This window comes from Lepus europaeus, chromosome 1 (assembly GCF_033115175.1).
Source record: "Lepus europaeus isolate LE1 chromosome 1, mLepTim1.pri, whole genome shotgun sequence".
In the NCBI taxonomy this organism is placed as follows: Eukaryota; Metazoa; Chordata; class Mammalia; order Lagomorpha; family Leporidae; genus Lepus; species Lepus europaeus.
In genome coordinates, this window is record NC_084827.1 from 175,602,740 (window position 1) to 175,620,883 (window position 18,144).

The 18,144-nt window shown below is 61.4% G+C and overlaps 1 protein-coding gene and 1 pseudogene across 1 annotated transcript; one reads left to right on the top strand and one right to left on the bottom strand.

Annotated features, from left to right (window-relative positions):
- Positions 1-327: 327 nt before the first annotated feature.
- LOC133763623 (ferritin light chain-like) lies at positions 328-828 on the bottom strand (annotated as a pseudogene).
- A 3,535-nt stretch (positions 829-4,363) lies between these two features.
- ITM2C (integral membrane protein 2C) lies at positions 4,364-15,840 on the top strand. The gene is made up of 6 exons (XM_062202327.1): positions 4,364-4,541; positions 11,629-11,766; positions 12,988-13,176; positions 13,874-13,984; positions 14,196-14,346; positions 14,851-15,840. Exons 1-6 carry the CDS (start codon positions 4,416-4,418, stop codon positions 14,940-14,942), a joined length of 807 nt encoding a protein of 268 aa, XP_062058311.1. The 5' UTR covers positions 4,364-4,415; the 3' UTR covers positions 14,943-15,840.
- The last annotated feature ends 2,304 nt before the right edge of the window (positions 15,841-18,144 follow it).

The window sequence follows — 18,144 nt, forward strand, 5'->3', positions numbered from 1 at the left end:
GGCCAAGATGGAGTCCCAGGCTCCCGGCCTCAGCCTGGCCCAGCTTGGGCTGCTGTGGGCACTTGGTGAGGAAGTCAGCAGATGGAAGCTTGCTCTCTCTCGCTCGCTCGCTCTCTCGCTCTCTCTCTTGCTCTCTCCGTCTCTCTGTCTCTCTCTCCCTGTCACTCTGCCTTACAGATAACTAAATTTTTTTTTTTTTTTTTTTGCAGCAAGAAACTTTATTTCTGTTTGGTCCCAGGTTTGGGAGAGGGTCCAGGGCTGTGAACAAGCTGCCTAGGGCTGGCAGGAGAGCGTGGGCAGACGCGCCGCCGCTGGCTCCCGGCGCCCCTAGTCGTGCTTGAGCGTAAGCCTCTCGAAGAGGTACTCGCCCAGCGAGGCCTGGGGGCCGCTCAGGCGGCGGATGTTGGTCAGGTGGTCGCCCATCTTCTTCAGGAGCTTCACCTCCTCGTCCAGGAAGTGGTTCTCCAGGAAGTCACAGAGGTGAGGGTCCGTGTGGGCGGAGCCCAAGGCATGAAGGTCCAGGAGGGCCTGGTTCAGGTTCTTCTCCAGGGCCAAGGCGCTTCCATGGCGTTGAGGGTCTTGCCCCACTCATCCCGGGACGGCTTCTGCACGTCCTGGAAGAGGGCGCGGCCTCCGCGCTGGGTTTGCCTCTTCAGGAGCCGCTCTCTCGCGCTTCTCCTCCGCCAACTCGCGGAAGAAGTGGCTCACGCCCTCCAGAGCCACATCGTCGCGGTCGGAATAGAAGCCCAGAGAGAGGTAGGTGCAGGTGGCCCGCAGGTGCAGATGGACCAGGTGGTTGACGGCAGCCTCCACCTCGGGGGAGGCCATGGTTGGCGACGGTGAGATGCCCACAGAACCGCGGTGGGCTGGTCCCAGAAGCAGGAGGTGGCCGAGAGGTGGTCCCGGAGCTTCTGACTGGAGAGGCGGTGGGAGGGCGGTCGAAGCCTCTGAGAGAGTCCCCGGGCAAGACACAGGTCCGCGGGTCTCCCGGCGCGTAGCTTCCAACAAGTAAATCTTTTTAAAAAGAATATTGATTCCATAGAACTGTAAAAATACCTCGTAATTTGTCAAACCCACCATGTTAGTAGTTACATTATTCTTATCGTATCAGTATTCTTATTTAATAATTATATTTTTGAGGCTTGATTGATTTCTTCCGGAAGAATGGCCTCTTCAATACTTATCTGTTCTTCTGTTTTCCTATTTTCTCACTAATTTATGTCCTTTCTTCTGCCTTCTCCAGGTGAAACTGTGCTAACCGATTCCCAATATTCATTTTCCCTTTCTTCTTTAGTAATAAAAACTCACTTCTCTGAGTTCATTGCTACCTAGTTTTAAAAAAAAAAAAATCCTCAACCTTCCCTGAATCCATCGAAATTCATTAGAATTTTTCCAGTTTGAGATCAGCCTCTTTTCATGGTCTTTTTTTTTTTTTTTTTTTTTAAGATCGATTCACTTATTTGAAAGGCAGAGTTATAGAGAAAGGGAGAGACATAGAGAGCTCTATCTTCCATATCTTCCATCCACAGGTGCCCTCCCCAAATGCCTCCAACAGTGAGGGTGGGCCAGATCAAAGCCAGGAGCCAGAAACTCCATCCAGGTCTCCCATGTGGGTGTCGGGGACCCAAGGACTAGAACCATCATCTGCTGCCTCCCAGGGTGTGCGAGAACAGAACGCTGGCTAGGAAGCAGAGGCGGGACTTGAACCCCAGCAATCCCATATGGGATGCCCGTGCCCCAAACAGCAGCTTACCTGGTGAGCCATGTGCCTGCCCCTTTTCATGGTATTTCCAGATAGGTAAATACATCGCTGTTTCCATCCTGCTTTCCTGCCTATGTACTGAGGAAGTCCTCACTCCAGACTTCCTGTTCACCAAGGTTTCCTTCCAGAACTGTTATTTCTGCTTTGTTGAGATCTTTCGGCATCATTTCTTTTTTCCTTTAAAGCTCTCGGCAGTTCGAGGTGTTAGCTTTGCCCCATCAATTTTAGGAGGGTTCTTCCACTTGTCTGCAGAAATCTGTTAGGGTCTGATTGGATTTGCTTTGATTTGCAAGGGGACTGACATTTTCATTTTTTAAAATTATTCATTATTTGTTTATTTTAGACCTGACATTTTCATAAACTTCCCACCCAGGACCTGGCACACACACTCCATTCACTCAAGCTCCATTCCTTCCATAGAATTCTGTGCCTCTCTTTACGGAGGCGCTAAGACCGGTTGCTAGGAATGTGACATGGGCACCGATGTTGTGAGGGCAGGACGGGCCTGTCACATTCCAACTGCGTCTTGCTGAAGGTGTGGCTCTCCGTCTCTCGCAGTGTGATGCCTGCAGACCTCAGGACACGGTCAGCCACAGTGCCACTGCTGGAAGCTGAACCAGCGGCCTGATCTTGGACTGGGCCCTCCAGAAAACCAGAGCAAACCTTTTTCTAAAGTTAGGCTGCCTCCGGCGTTTCATTACAGTAACAATGTACTGTTTGTAACCAGTGCAAATCCCTAGGGCTCTATCCGCAGAGCAGGACATCACACCGATGCTCTTCAAAGATGCACTTTTCACCAAAACATCTCATGTCACAAACCCAGCGCTGAGGATCACTCCTAAGACCATGCACGAGGCTTGACGCCGAAATCGAACACCTATAGACGATTCTGAGCTGACAAGGAGGGGCTTTGTCCTCGCTCTGTCCGCTCACCTCCGTCGCCAGCTCCCCGGTGGGACACAGCCGTCTCACCTCCTGTCTGGGACGTGGATATGCTCCACACTGAGATGTCATTTGTGCCAGCGTGTTGGCAGCAGCAGATGGTGACAGTTCCACTGCGGACTGTCGGCAGAGCCATGTCACTCCCGCAGCAGGTGGCAGCATTGGGGTACACGCAGGAGCACCACACAGTCAGGAGAATGAACGGACTGCCGACATACTGCAGGGATGAACTCCCACACTCAACGTGTCGAGCTAAGAGCGCCAGGCAGAAAACAACACATCACGTGCATGTACACGTGTTTAAAAATAGGCAGAGTTCCCTCGGCGGGCAGGGAGTGAGCGCAGTGGCTACTCTTGGGTGCTAGGTGGAAGGAGGGAGGAGAGTGAGAGTCGGTTGTGGACCCAGGAACGCTTTTCTCTTGATCTGGGTACAGCACCTGCTGCTAACACAAAGGGGATCTGTGAAGCCAATGAGGGCAGCCAACACCTCCTCAGAAGCAAGGGGAGGACCTCCTGGCTCAGCACTTCTCTCTCGGGCCTGGTGCTTGAGCCCTGCTCAGTAGGGCAGGAAAAAGCAAGAAAAGGTACAAAGGTGGAGGATAGGAAGTGAGAGGATCCTTGCTCTCAGAGGACATGCCCAGGTGTGTGGAAGACCCCAGGCATCTGTCGTCTAAAGTCTGTGTCTAATAACCGACAGCACTGGGGCTGCAGGGTGTGGTCCATGCACCTCCCCTCTGGTCCGGTCCAAACCAGATCCCCCTGCATCTCCAAAACGCCTCCCCCACCTCCCCATTCCCTGCCCGGGTCCGTCCGAGGCTGCTGGCTTCTTTCCTTCTTGATGGGTTTGTCGTCAAGCTTGCTTGGTTGTACAAGATCTGAGCCAAGATGGTCAGGCCTAGGACGCGGGCGCCTGAATCCCCTCGAGACCTTCGTGGGAGGGAGGTGGAGGTCTTTGTTGAACCCAAGGGCAGAGGCGAGGCTAGGGGTGGGCCGCCGGGCGCAGCCTGGACCGGGGACAGTGGCGGGCAGGGAGCAGGGCTTTGGTGCCAAGAACCGCGCCCTCGCCACTCCGCAGGGGTGGAAAAGCAAGGCTCTGACACCTGCCCTGGGGATCTTCCCGCGTGGGCCAGACACTGGAGCCGCAGCTGCCACCGGGCGTCGAAGCGCAGGGGCGGCCTCCGCTCCTCGGGCAGGTTGTGCGGGAACCAGGGGCGCAAGGAGCCTGGCGGAGAACGCGGGAGGCGCGAGGGGTCCAGGGGCCACGCCAGGCGCGGGCGGGCAGGCGCCTGGCCTTGAAGCCGCCGCCCAGCGCGGGCTGGAGGAGGAGGGCGCCCCAGCGTCCCCAAGGAGGGGGTGGTGGTGGAGGTCTCGCCGCGTTTGCGTCGTGGAGACCGCGCGGGACGGGAACAGGCTGCGAGGGGACTGGGTCCACGCGTGGCCACCAGGCGAGCCGGCGAGCGGGAGGCAGAGGACAGCCCAGCCCGGGCCGCCGGCCAGCCCCGACCCGGGCAGCGGCCACTGCGCGCCCCGCGGGCGGGCAGGGGGCGCAGGCGCGGTGGGCGCCCGGGCCCTCCCGCGGGCGGGGGGCGGCGCCAGCGACGGGGACCCAGCGCCGCCGAAACTTCCGGTGCCTGCGGAGCGCTGTGCGGCGGGCGCACGGGAGACGCTGCACGGCAGAGGCTGCGGGGCGGACGCGCGGGCCGGTGCGGCCATGGTGAAGATCAGTTTCCAGCCCGCCGTCGCCGGCGTCAAGGCCGACAAGGCCGACAAGGGTCCGGCGGCGACCCCCGCCGCGGCGCCCGCCCCGGCCGCCGAGATCCTGCTGACGCCGGCCAGGGTGAGCGGGGCCGGGGCGCCCCGGGCTGGGGGGGGGTCCCAAAGGGCCCCTCCTCGCCAAGTGAGGAGGGGGCTCGGGGCGCGTCCTAAAGCGGCAGCCGAACAAGAGCGGGCTGGGGTCCGAGGCGCCGGTCCTCAGGTGCAAGCGCTCCGGGTCCCTTCCGGAGTGGTGATGGTGGCGGCGGGGTGGGCGGTGGGGGGGACCCTGGCGCCCGGCCGCGGGCAGGGGGAGGGGGAGCGTCTGGTTCCAATCAAGGGGGAGGGGCGCGAGTCGTGGCCTCGGGTGGGGGATGGGAGGAAGGGTGGCCGCAGGTTCCCCGAAGTGCGACGGTGGGTCCCGATTGGATGGGGAGTTGGGTGGGTGGGTGGGTGGCGTTGATGCCCCCTGCTTGGGGGCGGAAAGTGTGGGTCTGGTCTCCCGGGGGTACTGATCGGCCGGAGAGTGATTGGAAATGAACCAGAACCCACCGGGCCGCGCCCCGGGAACGCATGGGGGGGGGTCGTAAGGCCAGCAGCCTCCACCCCTCTCTGCAGCCCCGCAAGGGCTCCCCCGCGCCCCCCGCGCCTTCCGTATCCCGGGTCTCTCAGGTCCGGAGTTGCAGGGCGCGACCCTCTCCTCCAGGCTGCACTCTGACCCGAGGAGGGGTGGGGGCTTGCCGTCGTGGACAGCCGTGTCTGCTAGCAGAGTGTCTAGACGCGCGAGCTGCCACACCTTTACCCCGGCAAAGGTGTCCCCGGGACCCGAAGCCACAGCCGCCCGTGGAGGCCGAGCTGAGCTGAGCAAGTCTGTCGGCTCCCTGCTCTCTGCAGGCCAAGTTCATGGTCTTGCCCCGGGTTATTTAGGGGCCCGCAGAGGATGAGCTGGGCCTTGGAGGAGGGGGCTGCTGCAGAGAGGCCTCAGAGATGGGGGTCGCCCTGATCAGAGCCAGCGTGGGGTGAGCTGCCTGCCCGGGGGTGCCCACCACAGCGAGCAGGTGCACAGCCTGCCTCCTGGTGGGTTGCGGTGGCTTCTTGGTCTGAGAGCAGGGTGGTGAGGGGTTGAAGGTGTTGGGCTGCAGCTTCCAAAGGGCTCTTAAAAGCCCTTTACCGAGGGCCACCAGCCCTCTCCTCTCAGCTCTTGGAGGGGCAGGGTTGTTGGCAGGAGGTGGTGCTCATGCCCACTGCTTCTCCCTGGACAGGCATCTGGCTCAGAGCTGGATTTGGGACTGAGCACTGAGAGCCATTGCGTCTGGGGGGGGAGGAGACCTGGGCTGGACAGCGGGAGGCTGGGGCTCCAGCTCTGCACCCCCACCCCCACCCCGTATTTCTCGGCACCTCCTCCCGCAGCAACCTGCTGAGCAGGGTGGCAGAGCCCCACACCAGGACGGTTCAGTTTCTCTTCCAGCTGAACATCCCATGACTTCAGTCTAGGAAGTAAACTGATAGATTCTTTTTAAAACTTATTTGAAAGGCAGAGTTGGGGGGCGAGGGAAGGGAGCGAGAGAGAGATCCTCCATCCACTGGTTCACTCCCTAAATGGCCACAACCGCAGGGGCTGAGCCAGGCTGAAGCCAGGAGCTCCATCTGGGTCTCCCACGCGCCTTCAGGAGCCCAGGGACCTGGGCCGCTCTCCAGGATGCCTGCGTTGCAGCCAGCGGCTTTACCACTACACCACCATACCGGTCCCCTACACTGACAGATTAATAGGGAAGCAAAGCAGTGTTTGGGCGCGTGAGCATGGGAACCTCCACACAGGGGACGCAGAGGAGAGTCCCAGTGGCTGGAGTTCATTGTCCAGTACAAAGCAGGGAGGGGGGAGACCCAAGTTTGGAAGGATGAGAAGGAAGAGAGTCACCACAAATACAAGTTGCTAATGCAGATCCAGTGTCCCGGGTGCCCACGTTGGAAGACCACCTGTAGTGGCGATCTGTGTCTGAACCAGGTAGAACAGACCCCTCGCCTCCTCCTCCCGTGAAGATGCTGCCTGGGCCGGCAGGGAGCAGTGTTTGCGCCCACGCACGTCACTGACAGTGGGTGTCCTCCACCCGTGCTGATCTCTGCGCACACACACACACACACACACGGATGGCTTTTCAGAGCTACTCCGGCCAGCAGCCGTCTTAAATACGTTCAGGACGTATATTTGGGGGTGGCCTGGGTGCCTCCCAGCAGCACCGGCCCCGGGCTCCTGGCTTTTCATCCTGCTCTGGGTTTCTTCTCCCTGACCCAGCTTGAAATGGAAACATCAACATCTCCCTTCGTGCTGTTGGTAATGGCCCGGCGCCTGCTGCAGACCTGGTTCCTTGCACAGGGTCCCCCTCCAGCTCTGACCCTCCACAGGGAGCTTGGGAGGCAGCTCGGAGGAGGCTTTGCAGCCCCCGCCTCGGCAGCAGCTGCAGCTTGGATGTCCTGGGTTGGCTCTGCCCATCGCTGCCAGACCTGGAGCCTTGGAGGACACTTCACGGCTGCCAGCCTCTTGTTGCCCTCACCTGGGCGACAGGGGTGGTCCCCCCCCACTCCCGCAACCCTGGCCTAGCACCTGGCATGGAGCCAGCTCCTCTGGCCCCCAGCGGTGAGAACAGGCAGCCCGTGTCACAGGTGGCCCCAGGACAGAGCATCTGCCCATGTGAGGGTACTGACAGGCAGACGGGGCTCCTGCAGGACAGCTCATTAGCAGGTCTCTTCTGCCTTGACCCCAAACCCCTCCGTGGTGTTCACACGTGGTCCCTGCAGAGCCTGCGGGCCGGGAGGCTGCCACGCGACACCCTCAGGGCAGAGGCTGGAACCAGGGAGGATTTTGTCCCCAGACCTGAGGCTGGAGGGAAGTGCCTGGGGCGGGGAGCTGCCTGGCCTCCGTCTCCCCCACAGGGTATTTTGACTCCGGGATCCTGAGAGACCTGCACAGAAGGGCAGGCTGCTGGTGTGACTGCAGCTTGGGAAGGGGGCTGGGCGGGGAGCAGCCCCTCTGGGTCCTCCGTGGAGGCCGTGGCCAGCTCTGGCCCCGCAGCCCGCTGCCTTCTCCCGACAGTCGGCCTGTGCTGGGTACACGCACACACTCACATGCTCGCACGCTCGTAGGTGTGGGCTTGTGGGGCCATGGGGGAGTGGAACAGGTTAAATACTGGGCTCTGTGATTTTCTCCTCGCATTTGCCTTTGATTAATGGCCCCTGTGTCGCCCCCTCCCCCAGCCCGCATACCTGGGGATCGGATTTCACTTTCCTTGTGTGTCCTGGCCCTGGGCCCTGGGCTGGAGGAGCTGTAGGGGAGGTTTCTCTGCCAGTCCTGCAGGCCGGCCTGGCCAGCTCTCTCCCCACCCAAGACCCCTGGTGCCTGCTGGCTGGAGGCATGGGGGCTGTCGCCGCTGATGTCCGTCCCTAGCCTGTTCCGGGGCTTTGGTGTTGGAGCGGGGTGCTAAGGGGGCTTTGCTGCATCTCCCTCATTTTCCGTTCTCTTGGCCGTGCCACAAACTGCCAGCCAAGGATGAGTCGGGGCGGGGGGGGGGGGGCGGGGGGGTGAGGGGAGGGCTGTTCGGAGGTTGTCACAGAAGCACAACCAGATTCCCCCCACCCCTACCTACCTCAGTCCCTCTGAGCTCTCCCTGGGGAGCTCTGCCAGCTGCCACCGGGGCTGCTCCTCCCAGAGCCTCCAGGGAGAAGGGGTGGGGGCCGCTGATGGTGAACCCCTGAGCCCTGGCAGCATGTGGCGTGTTCCTAGTGACATCTGTGCTGCTGGGCCCGTGTACTCAGGGGTGCCCACGCCTCCCGCCCCCGGGCTGGGCCTCTGCCTGCCTTCCCCGCTCTCTCTCTCTCTGTGTCACACGCACGCACACCCATTGGTGCCCTTGCCTCGGGGCCTGGAGCTTCAGGGTGCTGAGGACAGGAACGGGGTGAGGGCAGGGAGCCGGGACCACCCCCAGCCTTCAGCCCCGGCCTTTGGCAGCTGAAGCTGCTTGCCATTAATTCAGATGCTGTTGCTGAGAGAAGGAGGCCGGGGAGCCCTTCCCCCGGGCTGTGGGGGCTGCTTTCCCCCTGTCCGTTTTGGCCTTGGCTTTGCTAAATCATTGCACCAGCACTATCTGGGCCCAGGCGCCTCTCAGGTCTCCGGATGTCTGGCTCACGTGCCCGCACGAGTGCACCGAGAGGCACTTTGCCTGGGAGTCCCGTTGCCTTGGAAACTGCAGTATTTTTCTACTTCCGCAACGCAAGCCCCCCAGACGCCTGGCTGTCAGTTGCTGCCCGCGTGGGGAGCAACATTTCTCTGGGTGGGTGACAGGTGAGGTTGTGGGGGTCTCAGGGCCGGGCCCAGGCTGACCGCTGTCAACCCAAGGCCACCAGCCATAGCACAGCTGGGGGCCCGGGCTGCAGAATATGAGCGTGGGCCCAGCAGGCAAAGGAGGCTGGGGCAGGAGCCAGGGCCTCTCCCCGAAGTGCCTTTTGCCTCCAGGCAGGGCCGTCCATGTGTTTCCCTGTCTCCTGGCAGCCTCTGGCCTTGCCTCACTGCCAGCCCTGGTGCTCAGTCTCTGTGCTTTGGAGGGTTCGCAGCAGAGAGCAGGTGGCAGAGCCCCGGATGTGTGCCTGGCTGTCCATAGGGGGTGAGCGTGAGGGCCATGTTTGAGCGTCACGGAAAGTTGAGCTTTTCTCTTTTCCCTCTGACGGTTTGATCCTGGCCGGCTGTGAAATGAACTGACAGTAGGCAGATTAACAGGAAACAAAGGTGTTATTGCACATGTAGACCCCGGAACCATGTACAAAGTGTGAGACTCAGAGGGCCAGATGGTTGAAGCTGAAATAGCATTTCTAGCCACAGGAGGAAATAGGGCTCCAGGCGGCTGGGGTGGTGGCCACCCAGATTAGCGGAGGGGCAGGGGTTGTGTTATTGTGCAGATCAAGTCTCCCACAGGTAACCACCCCCAGATGACCACGTGTGGTGACCTCCGCCTGGGCCAGAGGTTGGCTTTCCTGGGCAGGTGCGGAGATCTGAGAGAGAAAGCCTCTGTCGGCATCTGCTGTTTACCGATGGAGGCAGAGGTCAGAGCCTGCCCCGTGTCTGCAGAGGTCTGCGGTTTCACAGTAACCAGTGGAAATTTGCCAGAGAGCTACTTGGGGTTGGGTATCTTGATCTCCCGCGGTAGCCCTGGCCGGGAGAGAGGTCTGCCTACTGCCTCGGCTGGATGACGTGGGAGTCCTGGCTGGCGTCTCTGCCCTCCTCAGCCACACGTGGACACCCACCCGCCCTGTCCCCTGTCCTCACTGGCTTCCTCTCCCCACCTCCCTCCCTAGCGCAGGGAGATGCCTGACCGCCCCCACCCCCACTCTGGCCATCGGAAAGAGGGCAGCCGTGAATCCAGACTCACCTTGCCTGTGAATTTGTAGAGCTCCGCCTCATGGCCCGTTGACTTTCTTTCTTTCTTTTTTTCTTTCTTTTTACGCAGTTCTCCCAAGCAGCCTTTAGAATTTTTCTAGAATCCAGGAGCAAAAGCAGGACCACGGTGCAGTTAGCAACCTACCAGGGTGACAGTCCCAAAAAGGAAGAGCCAGGCTGATAAGGATGGTGCTACTTTTATCCTCTGCAGAGGGCTCCCGGGTTGTCTGTCTTAATCCCATTCTACCTGGGGGACCTGAGGCGGGGCAGCCGCCGTGTCTCTCCTGAGCCCCTAACTGCGGTGCAGGCTGTGGGGTATGTTGGGCACAGGGGCAGGAGTCACAGCATGTGCTGGTGGCCTGGCCTGTCCCTGGGTGGGTCGCCTCACCTTCTGGCCCATCGCGACCACGACAAGACAGAGGCCACCTTGTTTGCAGGACTCCCTGGTGGCTTGTCCCTTGGGAGGTGCTGGCAGTGTCACCCTGTCTGGTGCTACTCTTGGGAGCCCAGTGGGGAAAGTCAAGGCCATTGCAGAGCCCCAGCGCCTCCCCGGGGCCCGCTGCCATCTGTGCCACTCACCAGTGACCTTAGTGGCCCTAGGTCCCGAGGAGATGGGTGGGGCCCGGGCAGTGCTGGGGTGAGGGCTGCAGGGCAGGACCGGCTGGCTGCTGATACATGTGCAGGGCTAAGGGATAGGAGCCTCCACATCCCCAGTGCTTCTCCTGGGCGTGGAGAGGGGCCAGAGCCAGGCAGAGAGGACTCGGAACCTCTGGTGGGGCTCAGCCCTGCTCCCTGAGGCCCAGGGCCCCTGCTGTGCTGAGAGCTCTGGGCCTGGCCTGCCCGGTGAAGGGAGCAAGCGAGCATCGTGCGACCCCAGGACACCTGGTGGAGCGCCTTCTGGCTGGGCTGCCCATTTTGCTGATGGGGAAAACTGTGGCTAGGAGAGGGCTAAGCATGGCCAGCTGTCCTCCCAGCCTGTGCCAGCTCCCGGAGGGACGGATGTCTAACCTCACCCGTGGTGGTCCCTGGACCGCTCAGAGGAGGGGTTCAGTGGCAGACAGACAGACAGGGCCTCTGCAGCCTCTCCAGGGGTGAGCGAGCGCCTGTGTTAGGGCGACCGGCTGACACAGCCCAGTGTTCCGAATGGGTCAGGCTTGCTGTGTGATGCACACCTTTGCCCGCTGCCCACTGCGGCCTGGAGTCGGGGTCTGGCTGGCCTCTTGGCTGCTCCACAGCTACGATCCTGAGCCCAGGCCTGATTCTTAGAAGAGTTTTTCCCAGGAGCTGTCTGGCCTCGTGACAGCCACGTTTCCCTCCTGGCAGGAGCTCTCTGGCTCCAAGCTGCTTCCAGATTTTACCCTATAGATGCCACGCCGATGGCCTGCTGGGGCTGGAGGCGAGCCCCCTGCCCTCCTGGTCTCCCGAGCGAGTCCAGTAGCCTCCCATGCCCCTAGCCCAGTCTTTCCCTGTGGTATATTAGGGCACAGATGCTGGGCACAGCTGATGTCATGAAAGGGACAAAGCCCGGCTCATTCAAAATGCACCTGCTGGGTCCCAGGGGTCACTTCGGTGCCTGTCCGGTGGCTCTCAGTTTCTGTAGCCAGTGGAGGCCAGGGATGCTTCCTTCCCAGAGGTGTCCTCTGAGCCTTGGCCAACAGAGAGGCCTCACCTGGGGCGGGGTGGGGGCATCAGGGGAGTGGACACACCCCCTGGGGTGCCTGACTGGCCCCGGCACTGCCATCCACAGGAGGAGCGGCCCCCCTACCACCGTGCCAAGAAGAGCTCAGCGGGCGGCGTGTGCTACCTGTCCATGGGCGTGGTTGTCCTGCTCATGGGCCTGGCCTTTGCTTCCGTCTACATCTACAGATACTTCTTCCTTGCTCAGGTGAGGGGCCCGGGGCCTGAGACAGTGACAGAGGAGTGGGAACAAGAGACACAGGTGTCCCGGCATGTGGAGAGGGGACAGCGAGAAGCCTGGGTCGCCCGCAGCCTCCCTCCTCCCAGGGCTTCCTCTGGCCCTGGCCAGCTCCTGTCGCCCTGGGGCAGTAGCACCAGGGCTCGGACCCTGTGCCCACGGGTCATGCCAGTGAAGTGACTGATTCCATCCTGCACATGGATGTCTGCGGTACAGGACAGGAAGCGTGGCGGCGATGTGCAGTTAAAGTCCTTGCAGAGGATAGCTGTGTGTCTCAGGACAGGGACAGGGACTGGAATTTGCTGGTCATGTAGGGCCCAGTGCCCTCCTCCCACCACCTGGCCCATTCCCCTTGTGTTCCGGGCTGTTGCTTCCCTCTCCACCCTGGCTCCTCCTGGTCTCTGCTGTTCCCAGCCCCCACTCACACCTCCTGGGGTTCCCAGCCCATCCAGTCCCTGGGCAGCCCAGACACCATAGGTCTGGGTCCTGGGACCCAGGGGTTCTGGCTGGGGCTGACCAGGCAGCCGCAGGGGAGCACACGTGCTCTGGAGAGTGTGCACCCTGTTAGGGGAGGGGACTGTCAGTGAAGATGGCCCGAGCAGGACTCTAGAGGTCCTCAGAGAAGCAGGAGACTGGCCAGCCAGTCCGGTAGATGCATTGGCACTGCCTGAACTCCCACTCTGGCCCACACGTGGGGACCAGCAGCCATTGGGCTTGGAGGTGGCCCTGGTGGCCTTGGAGCTCCAGTCCCCTCCCCATGTCCTCAGGGTCTGCAGGCCATAACAGCAGTGGTGAGTACCCCCACAGGGCCCAGGCTCCCTCTGCAGGGCCCGGGGTGACAGGGCCCTCCTCCTGCCACCCCTCTCCATCTCAGACTCAGGCAGAAGCAACTTTAGGAATTGTCATACTTTACAGATGGGGAAACTGAGGCTGGGAAAGGCCCTCCACCTAGGACCCAGCAGACCTGGCTCCACCCAGCCTGCTGTTTGTGACACTGCAGTGCCTTGTCCAAGGCTCAGCGCACCTGCGTGCCAGCACCAGCAGCCCTGGACCCGAGTCCCCACATGCCTCAGTTTCTCCCTCTGTGAAATGGGCCTCATAGTACCACCAGCCCTGCTTGCCCAGGCCGGGCAGGGGATGCGTAGCAGGCACGCGTGACCTGTGTGTGTGTGTCTGCCTGCCCTTGCTCAGCTGGCCCGGGACAACTTCTTCCACTGTGGCATGCTCTACGAGGACTCGCTGTCCTCCCAGACGCACACCCGGATGGAGCTGGAGGAGGACGTGAAAATCTACCTCGAGGACAACTACGAGCACATCAACGTCCCCGTGCCCCAGTTTGGCGGCGGCGACGCCGCAGACATCATCCACGACTTCCAGCGGGTGAGGGCGGCCTGCGGGCGGCCGGGGTGGGCGGCGGTGTCTCCCGGGGGTGCAGAACCCCAAGGAGGAGCCTGGGTGCTTGCTGCGGACACAGACTGCACAGGAGCTCTGTGGTTCCGTTTGCTGGGGCCTTGAAGACCCTGCTTTGGGTGGGCTGACTGCAGCTGAGCGTGAACCGGCCGTGGTTGGTTTTTTCCTCGGCTGCAGATGCGGGCGGTCTCTGCCCACGTGTGCCCAGTGCATGGCGTGTGCGGCTCTGCACAGGTGCACGTTCTCGGGCCATCACCCAGGCTGAGACCCAGGCTGCATAGCCAGTGGCCGGAGGCCAGCGGGACGCAGGCTCCCACCCTCCCTGGCCAGCACCTGCAGCCCGGCTCCTCTAGGGGCTGTCAGTGCCAACCCTGCCCTGGGGTCCTTGATGTTCTTGCGTGGAGGCCCACACAGGGTGGTGGGACGGCACAGGTTAGATGGAGCGCACGTTGGAGGTCCTGGGCACCTCAGCCCTGCAGCCCCCAAGCGGGGCCCCTGCAGCCATGACACTGTGGCTTGCATACAGTGGAGTTTGAGCCTTCTGCAAATGTGGGCCCGGGAGGAGCAGGGCACGGAAAGGGTGCACCCACCCCCACCCCCACCCCCAGAGGCCTTCTGGGTCCCGCCCTGGCCTGTGCGGGGCCTGACGCCGCCCCCTCCCGCTCAGGGCCTTACCGCCTACCACGACATCTCTCTGGACAAGTGCTACGTCATCGAGCTCAACACCACCATCGTGCTGCCCCCTCGCAACTTCTGGGAGCTCCTCATGAACGTAAAGGTGGGGGGCGAGGTGGGGGTCCTCCCCAGCCCCGCCCCCGTGGAGTCCTGGCCAGGGGTGGGCAGAGAGGATGCCCCGCCCCCTGCGGCGGGAGGCGCTGCCCTGGGAGTGGGAAAGGCCAGCGTGGGAACCCTGAGGGCGGGCGGGGTGGAGTTTGGGCACGGGCAGGGAGGCCCAGGGTGCTGACCCGGCGCCCGGCCACCCCTCGCAGAGGGGGACCTACCTCCCGCAGACGTACACCATCCAGGAGGAAATGGTGGTGACGGAGCACGTCAGTGACAAGGAGGCGCTGGGTTCCTTCATCCGCCACCTGTGTGATGGGAAAGACACCTACCGGCTGCGGCGCAGGGCCTCCCGCAGGCGTGAGTGGCCAGCCCCCCCCCCCCCCACCCCCATGAACCCATCCCCGCCCCGGCCCCAGACCATGGCTGGCGCTGGAGTCACAGGGCAGCTTGGGGCAAGTGACACCCCTAGGGCCATCCACTGGGTCACTCCCTAAATGCCCACAACAGCCAGGGTTGGACCAGACAGGAGCCAGGAACTCCATCTGGGTCTCCCAGTGAGTGCAGGGGCCCAGGCACTTGGGCCACCGCCCACTGCCTCCCCCACAGCATTAGCAGGGAGCCGGGTGGGGAGTGGAGCAGCCGGGACTTGAACTGGAGCTCCCGCGTGGGGTGCACGAGTCCCAAGCAGTGGCTGGGCCGGCTGCGCCCCAGTGTCCACCCGTGACTGGAGCTGCCGCTCTGTCCCCATGGCGCTGGGCTGCTCCCAGCGACCCTGGCAGTCACACCCAGGGCTGCTCCCCCCAGGCCCCACCGCTGGTTCCAGGCAGGTCCGGCCTCACCGGGCCTTGTCTTTCCTCCCAGGCATCAGCAAGCGAGGGGCCAAGAACTGCAACACCATCCGCCACTTCGAGAACACCTTCGTGGTGGAGACGCTCATCTGTGGGGCGGCGTGAGGCCGGCCGCCCTCCCGCCCTGTTCTCCTGCTCCCCTCCTCCTACTCCCCCTCCCCTCCTCCTCCTCCCCCTCCCCTCCTCCTCCTCCCCCTCCCCTCCTCCTCCGGGGCCACTCCTGCCCTCCTCACTGCCTTGCTTGTGTGCTGTGGACGCCTTTCCCTAGATGTGCCCTGTCTGCATTTCTCCCGGTGGCCTCTGGGGGCGCCCTTGCTGACCCTGGGCGTAGGGGAGGGAGGGGCGCCTCCTCCAAGTCAGGCCGGGCCCAGGGGTGGCCCTGAAGGAGGAACCCTCTGGTGAGGGTGTGGGTGGGGGAGGGGAGAGATGGGGTTTGCACGGGTGGGAACCCCCCCAGAGCACAAGGGGAGGTGGCTGTCCCGGCGTCTCCCCAGGACTCCTGTGAGTGCCTTGAGCCCCCCAGCGGGACCCTGGGGTTTGGGGTGGGGATGCCTGTCAAGCACAAATGTTTCCTGAGTGGAACCAAAGAAGCCGGGAGCCAGGGCCCAAACCTGGCCCCAGCAGCACAAGTGGGGCCCCCCCAGCAGCGGGGGCGGGAGCAGGTGGCCGAGGCCGGGGAGGAGCCATGGGGTCATTGCTTCCTGCGAGCCCAGGGCTGGTTCCAGAGACCCTGCAGGGACCCCGCACGGAAGAGAGAGCCTGCTCCTTGCTTGCCCTGCGCCCCCTCCCGACTCCGACTCCATGCCCCCTGCTCCGGGCGAGTGCAGCGCCCGCCCCTCCTCCCTACTTTTGCATGTTTTTCCTGACCTGGGATTCGCTGATGCTGACAGCCCTGAGCCTCCGGCCAGACTTGGGTGCTCTCTGGGGAGGAGACTCGCTCGCTTTGTATATTTTCTCAGATCTCTTTTCAAAAGTGTCTGCAGAACAATAAAAATCTTTTACTTCTGACCTTGGCTTGGGTATGGCCGGTGGGCCTGGGCACAGGGGTGGAGCTGGGCATCGGAGGGGGCAGCAGGCAAGGGGAGGCCAGCAGAGCTGACCCTAAAGAGAAGGACTGTTCCCGGTTCAGCCAAAGAGAGTAGGATGTGCGCCTCGCTGGCTCCCCTGTCCTCTGACGGCTTCTGGGGACAGGTGGAGCTTGCGCGTCACAGGTGAGGAGTGGGAGGGAAGAGCCCGGCTTCCGCAGTCCGTCAAGTTGTGTGAGTGCCTGCGGACCACCCTGTTAGATCCCATGGCCGGGGACAGCGTCGTAAGCTGCAGGAGAGCTGGCCAGAGCCCTGACTGTGTGGCCCCAGAAGCAGCGAGGACGGGCACCTGTCATTTGGTCTCAGTCCCCAGAGACAGAACACCGAAGACCCATTTGTGCAAACTCGCCGCGTTCTTGGATCCAAAGCGCGATGCCAGTTTGCCTGCCTTCTGCTGACCTAAGTGCCGTACATGCACAAGACGCCAGCCACGTTTATTTTGCACCCTGCTCCGGTCTGCGCACGTGGGGAGGTAAGCCAGGTAGCTCCTGCCCAGGGGGAAGCCCCGCCCTCAGGTGTTTGTCACCACAAATCCCAGGTCGGTTTGGTGGTGCACAACAGAGGGCCCGGAAGTTGGCAGATCGGGATGAGAATTAGAGTGACGGTGCCAAGTTCATGGGCACACGTGAGCCACGTTCCACAGAGCGCTGCCCCGTTTGGCGAGGTGGAGCTGGGCCCTGCTTCCTGTGACAGTTCTGAATGGGTTACGTCTGAAGTAAGAAATGAAATCATAGAACGCAAGGCAAGGTGACCCAGAGAATGACCTTGGAGCAGGAAAGGACTTTGCAATCATGATCCCCACCCAGGGCTCCGAGAAGGGAGAATTGATGCGGGGCAAAATGCCACGCAGAGTGTTCTAAGCAGCCAGCGAGGGGATACTGTTTCAAACGTGGGGCATGACAAAGAGCTACTTTCCTAATACACAGCATCCTATTAGAAATGAATAGCCCTGCAGGTCAGCGGGCAGGGACTGGACAGGCTGTTCACGGTGAGAGCCGGGCAGGTGCACCAGGGCCTCCCCAGAGAAAATGTTACAGCCCCGGAGGAAATGAAGGCAAAGTGTCTGCACATCTCAGGGTCTGTGGTTTTTCTTTTTCTTTCTTTTCTTTCTTTTTTCTTTTTCTTTTTCTTTTTTTTTAAACATATTTTGTATTGTGAAACATTCCTCACAAAATACTACCCGGAGGCCCTTGTCAGGGTAATGACCTTGTGTCCTGGGCTCCCTCTGTTCCCGTGCCCCAGAAGCAGCCGTGGTTTCTTTATTGCTTTCCTGGCTGGGGGCTGCAGCCCCTGGGGTAGCGGCTCGCACCTGCTTTGCGCACCTGCTTTGCGTTTGTGGGAGCTTGGCTGGGCAGCCAGCAGAGCTCCAGGGAGGGAAGCAGAAGCCACGTGTCCCAGCACATCGCTTGGGGGCGTTCTGTTGATGAAAGCAAGGCACACATCAGCCGGGTCTGGGAGGTGACTGTGGCACTGTGGCAGCCCAGGGGTGGGCGGGGAGGCTCGCTCGCCAGCCCTGCCCCATCGCTAGCCTGCTCCACTTCAGTTTCCTGTGAGGGGCATGAAAGCCCGGGAGGCAGACGTCTAGTCTTAGATCCCAAGCAGCCTGGAGAACTTGCCAGCTTTCCGTGTGTCAGCCCGGGTGATGTCGCGAAGCCGATTCGGGTCATTCCGGCCCTGAGTTTCTGCTCTACTATTGCACTGGGTAGCTGAGAACACCTAAGGCAATTTCACTTGGATCTGGAGATCATAAGAGCGGTAACGAAATACACGCATCGTTCTCTGACTTGCTTTTGCCCTGTTTCTGAGACCTGTCTGTGTCAGTTACTGAGGTAACAGTTAATTCAGCGTGTCAGTCTATTCTGTGAATATACTGACCGGCCTATTTGACTACCAGTGACGATTTGGGCTCTTTTTAAAAGGCATACAGAGAGAGAGAGGACAGAGAGAGAGATTATCCACCGTTTCACTCACCAAGTGCCAGGTCAAACCGGAACTCCATTCAGATCTCCTATGTGGATGACAGGGACCTGAGAACTTGAGCTTCACCCAGAGTGTGTGTGGACATCAAACCGGATCAGAGAGGGAGAAGCTGGGACTGGAACCAGGGCTCCTTCCGACTTTTCACAGTTACAGCACTTTCATGAGCACTGCTGGGACACCTGAGATTTTCTCTGTTATGTATACCTAGAAGCGTGCAAATGTGCAACAAACAGAACCTCCGA

Coding starts and splice junctions, on each gene's coding strand:
- ITM2C (XM_062202327.1), top strand. CDS start 4,416: ATGGTGAAGATCAGTTTCCAGCCCGCCGTCGCCGGCGTCAAGGCCGAC. Junction 13,985..14,195: donor AGCTCCTCATGAACGTAAAG/GTGGGGGGCGAG, acceptor CACCCCTCGCAG/AGGGGGACCTACCTCCCGCA. Junction 14,347..14,850: donor GCGCAGGGCCTCCCGCAGGC/GTGAGTGGCCAG, acceptor CTTTCCTCCCAG/GCATCAGCAAGCGAGGGGCC.